At 41.9% G+C, this 16,301-nt stretch overlaps 1 protein-coding gene across 1 annotated transcript in view; it reads right to left on the reverse strand.

The window, feature by feature from the left end:
* The window catches only part of PTCHD4 (patched domain containing 4), a 72,666-nt gene that overhangs the window by 53,492 nt on the left and 2,873 nt on the right, over nucleotides 1-16,301 (reverse strand). The window contains exon 2 of the mRNA XM_026846160.1: nucleotides 5,435-5,915. Coding sequence (XP_026701961.1) covers nucleotides 5,435-5,873 — 439 coding nt within the window. The 5' untranslated portion in view covers nucleotides 5,874-5,915. The remainder of the gene's footprint in view (nucleotides 1-5,434; nucleotides 5,916-16,301) is intronic.

A 16,301-nucleotide genomic window follows, 5' to 3' on the forward strand; every position in this document is an offset into this window, starting at 1 on the left:
TAAAAGTCAAGAATGGACATTTTCTAATTAAGGACAAGGTATTTCCAAGTCCTTAATGATGGGATGAGTGGCTGGGGACATGACTGCCATGACATCTAAAATGACAGATTCACTGTATTTCTAAGGCATGGTGTGGTGGGAGCTTATGTCAGTAGGTATCTTTGCTCTAGAGGGTCATTCTCTTGCTCCTCATACAGATAGGAGATGATCATATAACATGAGATTCATATGGGATTTTCTTTACTGCTGCATCAAAAGGACAAAGCCAAAGTCAGAGTCACTCCTGAAATATTTCTCAATTGCAGTTGTAATCAGAAACTCTATTGCTTGAAGCAATGGTTAGAAATACCGTGATACTTCATGTACAGGTAAACTAATGACAGCATGCACTTTTGCACTCATATTTGTTTTCTGAGGTTTAAAGGAAATAATTTCCTCATCTGCACTAGGACTTTTTCTGTAATTTCCCACAACTCTACCACTAATGGTAATACTGTGACATCTCAAATTTACTTAAAGGTGATCACCAGCCATTATTTTAACAACTGCCACCCAAAAGAGGTTAGTTGGCTTCTGTCTGAAATGCTAATAACTGCCTGGAGTCTCGTCTGCTTTTGCCTTGCTTCCTCCTTCCATCGGAATAACTCAGGGGAAGGAATAACTGGAAATTTTAATAGAAAAGTCTGAACTATAAGTACAATCTCTGCCATCCATGTTGTGCTCTTACATCAGGCATGGGGTTATGGTTGGGAATAGGTAGACTATTGCTTCCTAAAGATTTTGTATCTCTTTACTGCACCGCTACTAATAGTATTGTCATTGGTAGTAGTAGTAACAGTATTGCAATGTGTTGTAGGGCATTCACTGAGCTTAGTGTTCTCTAAAGATTCAAAAAGAAATACCCATGCCCTTACGGTCTTCATGGTTTGGACTTACAAAGGACAAGAAATATTTCTTACATCCAATGTGAATATAGTCATCTAAGAAACACATACACTTTATAATACAAAAAAGCATAATTATACTCTAATTACACTGTAGTTACATTTTTAACATAAGATTTGCACTAATCTATATAATGAGGTACTTCGTGGACTGGCCAAAAATAATTACAGTGTAAAACGACATAACGAATATACCTGCATTTAAAAGCACACAGTCAGATTCTCAGCTGAGTTAAATAATTATCTCTCTGATGATATCAGTCTGGTTTCTGTGCATTAAAAAGCAAATCATGGGAGCAATAATATCTCAATTATGTAGTTAACCTTCTGGTTATATTAATTAGTGATGATTAGGCATGGGAAACCATAATTATGTCATGTACATAATATCCCTTTGAATCCAAACTCAAAAGGCAGATGTGAACATCTAACCAGGTCCATTTCTGATGTGCAGAACAAATCTGAAACTCAGTGATTTGACCCTCTATCTCATATCTGAAACACCTCCTGTGGTGATAGCTCCGCTGGTCTCAAACTTGCAGAAGAAACTGCAGTTTGTATTTGTCCCAGAGGAGAAACACAAGGTAGAACTGTCTAAAAAAAAAAAAAAAAGAGAGAAAAAAAAAAGAAAAAAAAAAAAGATAAAAAAAGAGACTAATAAAACCTCTAGGTCCAGTTCAGTATCTAAAGAAGCCCTGCAACTAAAGAAGCACATTTTCTCTAACTCACGGCATTTAGTCATTTGTCTGGAGTATGAACAGCTAAAAATCAGCACCTCTTGCTCCTGTTTGCAGAAGATCTTGGCAGCCAGAGCATTATTTGCACAGGATTTTTCTGAAGAGTTTCTCCACACTGACTCCAAAAAAGCAGTGGTAGACGCTGTACTGAGGAAACTGTTTTTCCTGAGGCAGCTGTCTAAGAACACCATGGCATTAGGAAGAAGGAGTCAGAACTAGCAGGATTTTCCACCACTGTCCTCATGCCTAACTTAAGACTGAAGCTTTTCACCTTCAAGGATAAAGAAGAGAGAAGCCAGTCTGAGCTAACACTCTTCCCCCAGTACAGCAGAGAGATGCTTTATCCCAGCAGACCATTCCCTCACAGCAGGACTACAGTAAGAAATTCATCTGTAGGTCATTCAGTCCTATTTAGAAAAATAGTAGACATTTCACTTTTATATAGGTTTCTGTCACTTACTGAAACCCACAGAAGCTCTATGGTGCAAGAGGAATTATGGATCTACATTTGTGCAAGTCCAGGGTTATTCCCGTCATTCAGATGGCAGCATCTTTCCATCTCTTCAGGAAAAAGGACAAGTGTAGAAGAACTTCACAGAATTTCCATTAAAATTGATACTTTGAAAAGTGAATGTCAGAAGAGACTGTATATTGTACCAAACACACTTTAAATGAACCATTTGCAGATATCAGGTTGAAGTGCTCCAAAGTTAGGAGCTGCCCTATTTAAGGTTGCCTGTGCATTCTGCATAGCATTGCACTTGCAGGCACTTTATAGCTGTTACCGCCTGATTTTGCTTTTATTTTTTAATCTAAGTAACTTAAATTTAAAAGGCTGACTTGCAAATCTGTCATTTGTAATTCTGGGAAACCCCACTTTGCACACATTATCATCTATATGATTATCATTCTTATCTGATGTATTGTGTGCTTTCTGCTGTGCTAGCAGCAAGGGACACTGGTGCAACACGCGCCAGAGTTATGTGTTGACCCCACAGAATTAAAAGTCTCGGACCCTCAGTGGGTCTCTTTTAAGTTGACACATCAATTCATGGTAGACCAGGTTGAACAGAAACGCCTGCTCTGTGAGGAGCCCAGGTCTGTGAGGCCCTGGGTGTATCACAGGCAGAGCAAGGTCTCATTAGCTGGCACTGTCATTAAGGGACTAAAGGCACATGGCACTTGGCAGCACGTAACCCAGTATGACTTTGGTAAGACGTGTTTCATGTCTTTTAGTTCACCAAAATGTAGAACTGTTGCCTAGTATTTACCAACTTCAGCTCCCAGGTATAGCAACTTGTTCTCTAATGATATTTCCAATTCAGCCCAAGATTCCTGAATAAAATTTCTGTAGAAGGATTACTCAAACATTTTCTTTTTCAACCTGAAGTTTGTTGAATATAATGTTATAGAAACAATCCTTTCAAATATCTCACTTCAAGAAAGGGTTTTTTCTCTTTTCTTTTGCTCTTGGCAGCGGCTGTGACAAGAATGACAGCACAAAACACAACAGAATGTTATAAACATTACTTTTCCTCAGACAGCGAACTCCTGGATTGCCACCATCCTAGGCAGGAAACTGAGCCACTCTTCTCTCAGAAACTTCCAGCCTTGTCTCATCCTGGGGCTGCAGGGTATGTATAAATTGAGCACAACGTTACTGCTGTGACGTTCCTGGCCTGTATGGATGCTGATGCTTTTGAGGTCAACCCAAAGATGAGCTTCACCTACAGGCACTGTTTGGGGCTCCTAGGGAGTGACAAATTTGGGTTCTGTCGAGCAAAGAGTATGGGCCACCCATCTCTATAGGTATCTAAAAAGGGACACCAGCAGAGAAATAAACAATTAAGGAAAGGTGGGTTTCATCACTTCAGTGTTTTTCTGCTTTTCCTTCTACTTGCTGCACAAGCAAGACAATTCCATTTGGCCCCACTCTTTGATACACACCTCCTGACACCCAACAGAAAGGTTGCCATAATCTGACAACAAGCATAAGCCTCCCCTTCCCCACTTTCATTCTTTTCTCCATCCAGCCACACAGATCTTTTTTCCCTAAACCTGCACCCCTTGCTCAGGTCAGGATCCATCCCTGTCACAACCTGGCATGTTCTCCGATCCTCCTGCTGGCCTCTTCCCCCTCTCATCACTTTCTTTCCATCAAACCCGCTTACACTGAAGAGTTGTGCACAGCATCCCAAGAGCTGACATGAGTCAAACCATGTTAGGGGCCACTCTAATAGTTTAACAGTGCAGAAGATCGAATTAGACGCTTTGGCATGGATTTATTTATCAGTACTAATGAGGCTGAACCAATCATGCAATTCCTCGGGGTCTTTTGCCTCACTCTTCCATTTCCCTTCTGGAATCTTGACCATCCACTCTGTCCCACTCCTTCCCACCTTGGCCAGCTGCTTCAGAGATGCTGGGTGCAGGAGTGGTGAGGCCATGGCTTGGTCTCATTGGTTAGTGACATGGATACTTTATCAGGAGACAAACAAAATAGGAGGAGGGAGCTGGGTGATGCATACACCTACAGGGCTTTTCTCGAGGGAAAGAGCAAGAAAATGTATTTTTTTGGGGAGCTTGAGGGTTTTTTTTTGTTAAAAAAAATTAGCTTCTCCAAGCCTCGCAGTTTTGGCTATTGTATCTCTTACTGTAGCATAGAAATTGGCCTTGAGAACTAGAAGCATGAATGAAATTTAAGAAATTAACTGTAAAGATGCAGAGTTCTGTCCACAGGTAAGATTTCCTGCCATCAAAAATCCATCACTAATGTTTTGGGGTCTGGGCTGACACTGCTGAGATTTTGCATAGAGTTATTGCTGGGGTTCAGACTCATGATACGGTGAAACTCTGACAAACTTGGATGTGATTGCACCAAACAATGCTGACTCAGCAAGCCATTTTGGGCACGTTTCCCTCCTCCTTCTCAACGTACCTGCCCAGCAAACTCATCAACCAAACAGATGCACTAAAAGTACTTGGAACAGAAATGAGAACAAAAGGAAATGACAACAATTCTGCTAGAAAAGCTGGATTTTATGTTTGTTCTTCATCTGCACCTTCCCCTGCCTGGGTGCAACACAAAGGAAATCCCTGCAGCTGATCTGGGACTTCACAAACCGAGGGATTATGTGCTACAGATACTGACAGGCCCCTTTGCTTACAGCCTGGCAAACACCACAACAGTAATCTCCTCTCTGAGATACAGTCCATCAATCTTATTCTTACACCAAGCCATTCCGCTCTGCCACTCAGACAGAGCTGGAAGAGAAGACCTCCTCAGAAAGGAAGTTAAAATTTTTCTTCCTTGGCACGCTCCTATTTTAACTTACTCTTTCATCTGGCCTCTCATCAAAGACAGGTCAACACGTATCTATTTTCTGTGCTGAGCTGACTAGTTTTCAATAACAATTTCTCCTTCGTTTTGTAACAGAGATCAATAAAACTGCCCCTCTCTCATATTGGCCAAGATTCCAGCAACGTCATTTGCTCTCTTTATTGTTGCTACTGCTTTGTTTTCTTTCCCTTTTTTTTTTTTTTTTTTTTTTTTTTTTTTTTTTTTGGGTTTGTTTTTTTTTTTGGTTTTTTTTTTTTGGTTTTTTTTTTTGGCAAAGCACAGATCAATTTAACAAGATGAAAATGACTTAGACTTTCACTCAAAGTAAAATCTGCACTTTATAACCCAGGATGTAATTTACAATCCTGCCATTAAGCTCTGTTAATCCTATTATTATGAAGATAAATAATTACCCATAGCGAAGAAAGGGATTCCCAACAGAGTAGAATTATATTTTCCATCAGTAATGAAAAATATCCCTGCCGCAGTGACACTGGAAATACAGATAGTGAGTACTCCCAAGAGTCCCAGGAAAGGTTTGCTACGCAGGCAGTCCTTCATGGAGCTCGAGAGGGTAGCAGTCAGGAGAATCAGCATCAGGCTCACCAAAATCTTGCCCCTGGCCAAGAGACTGGTCTGGTGGAAGTCCTTCCAGAGGCTAAAGGACGCTAGTGAGTAGAGCTGCAGATCTTGGTGATCCAGCTGCATCTTGTGCATCAGTTTACAGAATTCACTCTCCCACTTCTCCCCAATGAGGTCCTGGGTGACAGAGCCATACGTTTGGAGGTAGTAAGTGATTTGGATGGCTCTGGCTGATTTGACTCTCTGGTCCTTGCTGTTTGGCACTTCCATGACCCCTCCGAGCTGGTGGCCAATAAAACTGCTCCTTCCATCCTGGGAGAAAAAGTAAAAAAGATGAGCATGTGGTTATCCTGCGTTTGACTCTACCTTCCTTTCACAGACATGCCAAGAGCTCCACTCAAAGGCCACTGCAGTCAACGAGTGGTGCCATTCACTTCAGTGGGCTTTGGGACACATCCCTGTTCCCTGCCACAACTCTGTTTCTCACTCTTTAGAGACTCATTTGCAATTTTGCTGCAGTTCGGGGACTGCTCAGGTACTCATTGCAGTCCCAAGTGTTCTGGGACTGATATGTAGCATGCAAGCTCCTCACCCCACAGAAGATTGCTTTCCCACATTTTAACTCTGACAGACAACAACAAATCTTCAGCACTGAAGTATGAAATGTTTGAGATTAAGATGAATTTCTGGAAGATTTGTGATTTCCTGACACTTTGGAAATGCTTTTAAAAAACTGGAAATCTACAGAAAATGAGGCCCGGTTCCTCAGTGTACAGAAGTAAATGTAGACAGATCCACCAAGTTTAATAGCTACTCTGGCTCTAGAAACATATAATTAAAATCACATTTTTGGAATTGTTTTTTTTGAGATTTCATGGATTTATATCAGTGGTACAGATAAAAGAATTTACCTTACGCTTTGATTTAGTTTTTTATATTTTCAGAATATAAACCTTATTCTGGTCTCACTTATTTCAGTATAAGACAACTTCATGACAATCAGTAAAGGACACATCAAGGTCCACTCAGGATCAGGTCCTGTCTATTTACAAGACCAGGATGTTTTCTTTTTGTAGAGTTATCTGGTCCCATTTAGATGTGGTTTTTTTCTTTTTATTTTTTGTAAGAAAAAATTAGTAAGAAAGGTCCTATAAGGAAGGTCCTTTCTTTTATGCCACTCTTCTAGTTCTCTAGAATAACTGTGATGTGCCCCTTTCAAGACAGGGTAAGCTTGTGTGGATTTAGAAGATCAAAGTCAGTTGCAACCTGAGGAAGAAGACTCAGTAGATTGGATAAGAATGTCCTAGCACAAGTAATGTCTATGATCAAAAAACTCGAAACCCAGGAATTAAATGTCTGTTGCACACCAAATAATGACATTCTGCGCTTTTTTTTCCCCCTGTAAATTGGATTATAAGGTTTCAGATTTCTTTCCTCTTGTATTTAATAAAAATATAAAATTCTCAAGCCAGTTAATGTGTAAAACATCTTGCAGTGGCAAGTTCACATGAGATAATACTCTTTGCCTAGATGCACTATGGGAATGAGCTGACTGACAGCTTGAGTTTGGGAGATGCTCTGCCCTACACACACAGAAGCAGTCATCTGTAAAAGGCCAGAAGCATTTGGAGGAGACATTCTTAACATCTATTACATCCAACATTAACCATTTCTAGAAACACCTGTGCTGCACATGGGTCATTATCTGAAACTGCCACACCTGCTCATTGTAATGATTCCCATCTTAAGGAAAAATCAATGAAGCAAGGAACCAGACTTTATGAAACACTAGTACCTTCCAGCATGTCTGCTTATAGAGTAAATAAATGTCAGAAATTAAGAGACAGTGCTGAAAATGTTTTATATACTCACCTTGTCTTCTCTCTCGTGTGTAAATTTCCCACTGAGAAATTTCTGCCTATGCCTGCTTTCATGGCAGGAGCTCACAATGTTTTTAGTATTTGCCTGCCACAGCACAGGGAACGTGACAAAGTGCTTTTCAGAAGTTCATTTTTTCCCTATTCCCAGTTGTTATTTCCCACTGAAATAACAGCTTTTGGCGAAGTATCCTGGCACGAGCTGACATGAAAGGTGATTTGAAGTCTAAGCCAGCTTCTCAAATCACCTGAAGCCTCATTGCAAATGTCATATAAGCAGAGACAGCTAGCACAGAGGGGCAGCTGGTGCTGTTTGGACTCCAAAAAATCCTCGTCTCTGGCATTTCATGTTAGAATCCTGTTTTGAGTCACTATTTCTATTTTTTTTTTTCCCAAGAAGGGGTCACACCTAACACTCACAAAAGGTACATTTCCAAGCTGGTAATTTAGGTTTGAGCAATGCAGTCCCTGCTCACATCAGATGCAACTTAGCAGTTAAAAATCCCCTTTGGCACTGCTTTGAAATTTGAGGGAGAAATGTCATATTTCCTCAGTATATATGCAGTGTTGACATTCAAATGTTTTCAGCCACTGCAGGATACTTTAGCAGCACAGCTCCAAACTCAGACAATGGACTGTAATTCAGATTTCATTGATTCACTCTGCAACATGCACGGCAAGGTTACAGGAAACTTTGTGATGACCATCTGCCTTCCTCTGCGAAAGGTGCACCGAATGACGGCAACATTTCAAAAGAGGCAACAGAGCAGGCACAAATAAATCATGTTCTGCCGTATCTCCCATGAAACAGAAGATAATGGCTATTTGTTACACTGATGTACAATAGGGCACCCAGCTCATATGTCAGCAAAATAGAGAGTGAGCTTTCAGATGGAATCAAGGAAATCACAGATGTTGAATTGCTTTGAGGTCGTTTTGTCCGTCCCTTTTCTTCCAAAGGCAGATTGCTTCCTATCTACACAAGGGTTTTGCCTTTGCTGCTTTTATAGCATGCAAAAAAAACCCCTGACACCACAGCATTTGGGAAAATGGGGCCCCTTTCTAATACAGCTCAAATGTTGTCTTTGCCAAATGCTCCAAGAGAGATAAAGGTCCTGTTGTGTTAGGCAGGGCTGTCACAGTAATGGTTACAATCTCAGCAAGGAAGACAGAAGAAAGATGGGGAAAAATATTGCCTTTCATCCCATTTTACAGATGGAAACTGAAGTGTGAGAAAATGAAGACCCAGTGCTGTCAACATGACTTTCAGCATCTCCCAGGGGCCTCCAGGCGAGAGACCTAACTACCTCTTGGTGTCTCACAGGCACTTCAGGAGTGCATTCACCATCCCAAGTTCTCTGTTGTCCTCCAGAACCACCTTGGTGAAAGAAGGAGATGTGAAAGGCTAAGCTCCTAAGCTAAGCCAAAGGTCTGGGAAATAAAATGAGGCTGCAGTGACTTGTATAAATGAGGCCTGAAGAGCAGGCAAGTTTTAAATGAGATCCTTCATTCCCTTTAGTTACTCAACAGAAAAAAAAAAAAAGGACTTTCTGCTGTTAATTGGTGCATTCTTCCTAGTATATGCCTACATGACTATTTTTAATTTCATAACAATGGTTTTATTTTTCAGACTACAGATCCCTTATACATTTTACCTACCTATGTTGCTATTCTCTGATATTATACACAAAAAAGCAAACTCAAAAAGTATAATAATAATAATAATAATAATAATAATAATAATAATAATACTTATTGGTTGCGTACCATTTTACACCCATGTGTATCCACCCACAAGATGATAACTGTCTTCAGCAAGATCACTAGCATGGCTGGAGCCTGAATTTCAGATGTGTCTTTCTCTTTCCCTTTTTTTTATAATATCTAATGAAAAACTCACAGGGTCTGTTCTCCCAGAGGACAGAAAGGGCCATTGCCCATTCTGATGGCATCTAATTCTATCCAGATCTGAGCATCTTTAACAATGGCATGCAAAATCACTTTTCTAGGGCATGTGACATTTGATCTTGAACAGGGGCTAAGCAAAAAATCTTTGCTTTGATGGATACTATGACCTTGGTTTTTGTGTACTCCCTTCTCTTTTTCTAGATGCCCCAAAGACATTTGGTACATTTAGACTCTGAAAGGAAGGAGGACAAGAACTAAGGACTTTCAGAGGAGTGAGAGATGACAGATGTGGATGACATCATTCCCCTGAAAATCATGATGGACTCCCCCAGCATGATGGACTTTGCCACCTGCGTTTGTGCAGACCTGGACTTGCACGTGATTGAAAATCCAAACTCCTCTTCTGTTCAGCAGTAAAAATCACTAATGGTGAATGGAGAAACGCATAATAAACCCCTACCATATTTCAGGCTGTAAACTTGTCTGTAAAGGATGCTTGGACACTTAATATCCTAAAAAGGTGTGTAATTGTCAGGGCCCTGCTTGGTTTGCTCCAAAGCTGAGTGCAGAACCTCTCAGGTTAACAAAACCAGCTGCTCTCACTGAGCTGAAGATCTTTTGGTGGTGCTAAGGTAGGCACAGACCCTCTCTGTGTGCAGCCCAGAGGGATACTAGCACTGCTCCCTTACTGATAAATTACCTGGGAGCTTTTTTGTTTCCTTAATAATTTCCGTGTGGCTGCTGCAGCCCCAGCTCCCATCTGGGAGTTCTGTGTGGCCACTCCCACTGTCGCACCCTGGGGTGGAATGTCTTCTCCTCCCTCCTTTGAATGGCACCAGCCTTCACTGACTTCCCTCTCATGCGAAAAACAGAGGATTTAAGGTATTTTTGAAATGCCATGGCTTCTGCCTTCCCAGTGCCCTGCTCAGTGGAGATTAGGGCTGGTGAGAGGTTCAAATGTCATTTCAGATCCATGGCAAGAAGAGGATCCCTTGTACCCTGCTGCCAGATCACTCTCATTTGAGTACATTCACAGGACCTCTGCCAGCAAATTTATCTCTATTTTTTTCTTTAACTGCTACCTCTTATCAATTGGAATGATGGATAGTTATCAAGCAACATTATAGAAATGTTAAGATAAAGCATGCAATCCTGGTTAAACTCTGTTTTATCTTAAAAGCTTAAAAATATTCAACAGAAGTCAACCAGGGATTTCTGATGGAATATGTTGTGTGATAATACGATCAATGCTGTTGTTTCTCTCCATGATAAGAACATTCCTACTCTACCAAACATGGATCATAGAAAGTATAACATAGAGGTTAGGATGAAGTCAGTTGCTTTAGTTCACCTAAAGTTTTCAAGGTAAAAGAAAATTAAAATCTTTCATTTAAGGTTTAAGACATTGGGTTGCTCTGGCCTCCCTTCAGACTCACTGTAAAACTTTGGAGGGAGCTTTTTCTCCCCAACCAAACTGCTTTCTCTGTCCTTGTCCTCAGTATAGTTATTCATTCACCTTATAACACTTAATCCCTATTACGCAGCCACCAATTATCACCAGTTCCTGAAGCATCCCTTGTAAGCAGTTGCACATAAAGCTGCTTTATGTCAGTGTAGAAGTTTTCCTGACTTCAGAGCTGTGTAGGTTCTCTTGCCCACCCACTAGACTGCTGTGCTTGTGCCTGTGCAGCTATTCTGTACAGCTCAGCAATGGAGAGAGAGTCCAGGGCAAGTGAGCCCTGAGGGCAACACATTTGAGGTAAAACTGTACCTTGGCTGTCTGGGAACGGGGACACAGCGGTGGCCATGTGGTCTGTTCACTCAGCAAAAATAAAATATATCAAAGTGGTCATAAGAAGCTATCCAGGAAATAATGCTCCAGGGTCTCTGCTTCAGTAAAGAGCAATTCAGTTACTTCCCACTATCTGGCAATGATGAGGTTCAGCTCACCAGCTAGTCAAGCAAATTTGTTTTATAGTCACTGGTAAGAGTCAGACCCATCCAGAGGGTGATCCACTCCATCCTAAGGAATGGGTCAAAACCAGACTTGCCCTCTGCAGTTGCCTGTCTCTATTTACATTAGAGGCACAAGAATACTTATACTTCATCCTAATTTTATCAGGCTGCAAAAGTTAGGAGAAATTAACACACCTTAAACAGCAGAAGCAAACACAAAACTAGCTGAGCTGTCCTGGCCCCCTCACAGGCATGTCCTGCACATTAACAAACGTATGGACTTTGTCCCCCCTCCCAGGGAAATCAAGGATTGCTAGTGTGATCTTTAAGAAAAGAACATGTGTACCCAGAACACCCAAAAGGCAACCAGAACCCTCTGGCACCTCCTTCTGATGAGTCTGGGCCTGTGCCCCTTTCCCTTACTGTTTTGGCTTTCTATTTTTTGATCTGGTAATTTGAAAAGAGACAAGAACAGAATAAAAGTATTTCAAGAGACTTATATACTCTAGGATTAATAACAGAGATGTTCCTAACACAGTTCTATTCCTTCCAAATAAATCAGTTTATGGAGGAATTCATAAGGGTGCAATAGCAAAGTGTGATTGCTATTAGAGAGCTCTTCTCTGTGGAGGAACTTCTGGTGCTGGACACACTGTATTTCTGAGTGGTACTTCCCACTTTATTCCTTCATTATCATCCCATCAGGTTTTCACAGAATCTCAGAATGGTTTGGCTTGGAAGGGACCATCTAGTCCAACCCTCCTGAAATAAGCAGGGACATCTTCACCTAGATCAGGTTTCTCAGAGCCCTATCCAACCCGACCTTAACTGTTTCCAGGGATGGGGCATCTATCACATCTCTGGGCAACCTGTGCCAGTGTTTCATCACCCTCAACTGGGCATCTCTGTCAAGAGAGGAGAAGGACAGAAGGAAAGCAGAAAAGGCGCTCTCTACCGTCACCTTCTGCTTCCCCTCCACATCCCTCAGGAATGAAAACACAAGATAAGTCCTCTACCCCCCAGACCAGCTCGCTCCACACCAAATCTTCCCTCCTACACTTACATCCTTTTCAAGCCTCTGTTTAACTTTGTCTTATCTTCGGGTTCTTCATCTCCCAACTGACCTTCCTCCCACTCTCAAGGTCAGATTCCCATTTGATCCATCTCAGATCCTATCCCCATTCTTCTGGGAAAAGAGGGATAGATTTACTGTCCAATTCACTCCCAGCACAGTTTTGTCCCCAGTTGTGCACCCAAGGACACAGTGGTGACTTTGAAGCTGCTCAGTTGGCTGTGATTGCACCCTTACCCGAGGAGGGGAAGGGCACTACTTCTGGAAGGTGGAGGGGTTACAGACATCACAAAGAGGACTGCAAGCACTGGGAAGAAATTCTTGGGTACAGTTGCCCTATCTGTCTTTTTCTCTCCCTTCCATCAGGAGCAGGATCACAGGCACAGTAGTGAAATAACACTGACAGTTCAGTCAGGTGAATTGGTGGCTGCACCCCAGCCCCATGAGATGGATCCAGGGATGAAGGACACTGCTTGCTTTGGGTGCCCAGCACCCTGGGGACTGGTGGGACAGTTTGCTCAGGAGGAAACGAAGGTGAGTGGCTCAGTTCAACTTGCTGACAGTGACACAAGTTCACCTTCCACAGGAGATTCGTGTCAGCAGGGCCTCTCAAGTCATAGGTAAGCCTGGGTGTGTAAATCTACCAGGTCAGGTCTTAAAATATTGCTGTCCTCTTGTTTCCATCAGGCACAGAGCCACAGATCCCTCCCCACCATATATTGTCCTTTGAGTTTGTGTTCTGCCCTGCCCAGGATCAAAAGTCCTCAAGGCCTGGGGCTCAGCCCTTTGCTTTTCACAGCCTGTGCCTGCCAGTGGGTCTTCCCTGGTATAATGGAGCAAAAAGTCAGGCTGCGTCTGTCCCCTAAATCCCCTAGGATAAAGGATGATGGTAAAAATAATCACTGCAGACCTGAACAGTTTCCCTTGCTCACCCTTGAATATGTTCCTGTTCAAGGGATGTCTGTGGACAAATTAAGCAAGTGGGAAGTGTGCTTTGTGAGGGGATTTGTGCAGCAAGTGGTTACTGATGCAAGATAAGCGGACTTTGTTGTGACTGTAAAATAAAACAGGGCTATGGAGTGAGATGCCCTAAAGAGACTGGTGGTATGAAAAGGAGGAAGGCAGGAGGGAGAAAGTACAGGGTGAGGGGTAACAAAGCAGCAGTTCTCGTTGCACCCTGGTCACGCAGAAAGAGGCAGAAGGCAGCAGGTGAGAAAAGTTGCTTTCAAATCCTCTTGCAAAGAGCAGAGCTGTGTCTCCCATGCCCTGTGTCACTGTGCCAGTGGCAGCAGAAGAGCACAGCCCTGCACTGCAGTCCCTGCTTCAGTGCTCACTGCCTTCCTGTCCCCCCTCCAGCATCCCTTCCTCCCACCTCCCCGCAGGGCCCTGGGCCACAAGGTAGCAGAAAGATAGTAAGTCAGGGCTGGGTTTAGCTACTGAAGAACAGGAAATTTCAAGCATTTCCACCCCAGAAGTCACACTTCAGGCTGGGTATCACATGTGTTATTTCTTCCTTCTGGTGTCTGTCTGCTCCCGGGTACCTGTTTGCCAGCCCTGTGTGGCTGTACCGTGCTGCCCTAGTGTGTAGGGACCGATACAGCACGGGAGGATGCAAACCCCATCCCCAGCAGCCTGTAACAACGGGCGAGCAGTGGGGGAAGAGAGTGTTGCACGAATAACTCCAGCTCTGTCTTTCGTCTGGAAAGGATCAGGGACTTGGTTTATGGCTCAGTGGCTTCCTCTAACCATAAACAGGACCATGCCCTGATTACTGCAGATTGTGCAGTTATTCCTCCACCTGCATTGTTTGCAGGCCAGCTCCAGATCATCATGAACTCATTCAGCTAACCAGGAGCTTCACACTGAGGTGTAGGAAATTCCTCAGAAACTTTTCTATTCCTTAAAATTTCTATCCCTGGACTGCTACGCTTCACATCACCGAGGAAGACAACATTCATATTTTTCATATATTCAAATCCTGTTTTATGACAGACTTTTTCAAGAGGTGCCACATGGTTTTAGGAGGGGAAATCCAGGCTCCTGTATTACATGGTACAGTTGTGGCCCTCTACCTATACAGAGTAGGACAACATCCAAGCCTCTGTCAGGTGCTAAGCCATGAGGAATACCCAGGTCCAATTAAAAAAATGCTGTTCTTATCTCCATGGTCTTTCGAACAGTCACTGTTCATCCCAAAGGATTGTGTTTGTGCCAAGGAGAAATGTAGAACTGAATCACTAAGGAGACAGCAGTGCCTCGAGGGACATGCACAAAACACCGATATTTGGATATGAACAGTTAAACACACTCATGCATGCAGGCATGTATATGAATAAGACATTTACCATCTCTCATATTTGGTAAACTCTAGGAATCTACAGCATGAACACTTTATATTAATGAATACTTCATATTCTGATTTCATCCACAGCTCAATCTCAATGCTAAAAATATTCAAAGGAAAGCGATAAAATTGCAAAAAGCATAAAAAGACAAATAATGCTTTTTCAGTGCAGGACAGTGGTCCATCTAGCCCAATTTTTAGTCTCTGTGCATTTCTAAACCATGACACGTCAAGAGAGTGTCTTCCATAGCATGGCTGGAAGATGCTTTTGGAAGTAATAGTTTTTGTGGATTTTCCAGCTCTTCAACAAACAAAAAAGTGAAATGATCTGCTGAGAAGGGGGAGAAAGAATGCAACTGTTCATTTTTAAACAAAGAAATCCTTCTGCCAAATGCAGGGATTTGAATAACATTGGCAATAAAAGGTAAGCAAAATTAATTAATTAAAGCAATCTTGTTCCACAGTGAAATCCAAGAAAGTTTTGCTATTTCAAGAGGGTCATGGCTTTCTCCAAATGAGAGTAAACAGGATAATATTCCACCAGAATGCTTTCTGTCTTCTCTGAAGGTCTAATCTTAAAGCTTTCTTCCTTATCCTAAAGTAAAATATAAAAGACAGCAGAAAACACTAAAAATTAAGGAAACCTACTTTCTTGTCTTCTTTCCATATAACAAAAGCAAAAAGACACAAAAGTCTTTGCAAAATTTGATCACACACTTCATATGCCCAAGCTGAAAGGCTCTGGAGGGACCAGAATGGGATCCAATAATTGTCCCTAAAAGGAGATCCTTGAAAGGGATCACACATTTTCTCTGACAGGTTTGTAGGCCCTCTTGCTTTGTGTGCATCTCACTGTGCACTTCTGATTGTTTTTCCTGCACCACTTGAAGTCCAATAGACACAAGAAATAGGAAGAAAACCTGCCAGGAAACAAAAGGAATTGGATTTGCCTGGTTTTATTACTCCATCTGAAGGAAATGTTAAAAAATAAACAACAGAGAATAAAAAGAAGTGAGGAGTAAAGCAGATCCACAGGAATCATTTAAGTTCTTACAATCTGAAGTTTCAATAATGACACAGAAAAAGGTGCTTTTTTCTTTTTAAATTATGTTTTATGTTGCCAAACATCTCTTTAATTTTCTCTTCTTTCTGCTCTTCCTGGTTTCTCTGGGGACCAGCAGCCAGAGTACTGAAACACTGCAATAATGTTTTATCAAAGGCAAGAAGAAAAGAAATAACTGAGAATCAGAGTCAAGCGTGATGGGGTAAGATTTTGGGACTAGTGTGGCTTTGAGGTTAACTTCCAGCTAAGCAGTTTGCAGGCTTAAGTAAGCCCAGCCTTCGAATGCAAGGCACTGCTGTGCTTTTACCCAAGTCCTGTCTGGATCTTCCACTTTTGCAGCGCTCAATAAGATATAAAAAGACATTGTGCAAAACCGATACGGTTAAGAACACTTAACACTTCAAGTTGAAAATTCCTCTTTTTTAAGAGATAATTTTCCCTCTTTTTTTTTTTTTTTTTTTTTTTTTTTTTTTTTTTT

This window comes from Athene cunicularia (genome assembly GCF_003259725.1).
Source record: "Athene cunicularia isolate RWA chromosome 3 unlocalized genomic scaffold, athCun1 chr3_part1, whole genome shotgun sequence".
NCBI classification, from domain to species: Eukaryota; Metazoa; Chordata; class Aves; order Strigiformes; family Strigidae; genus Athene; species Athene cunicularia.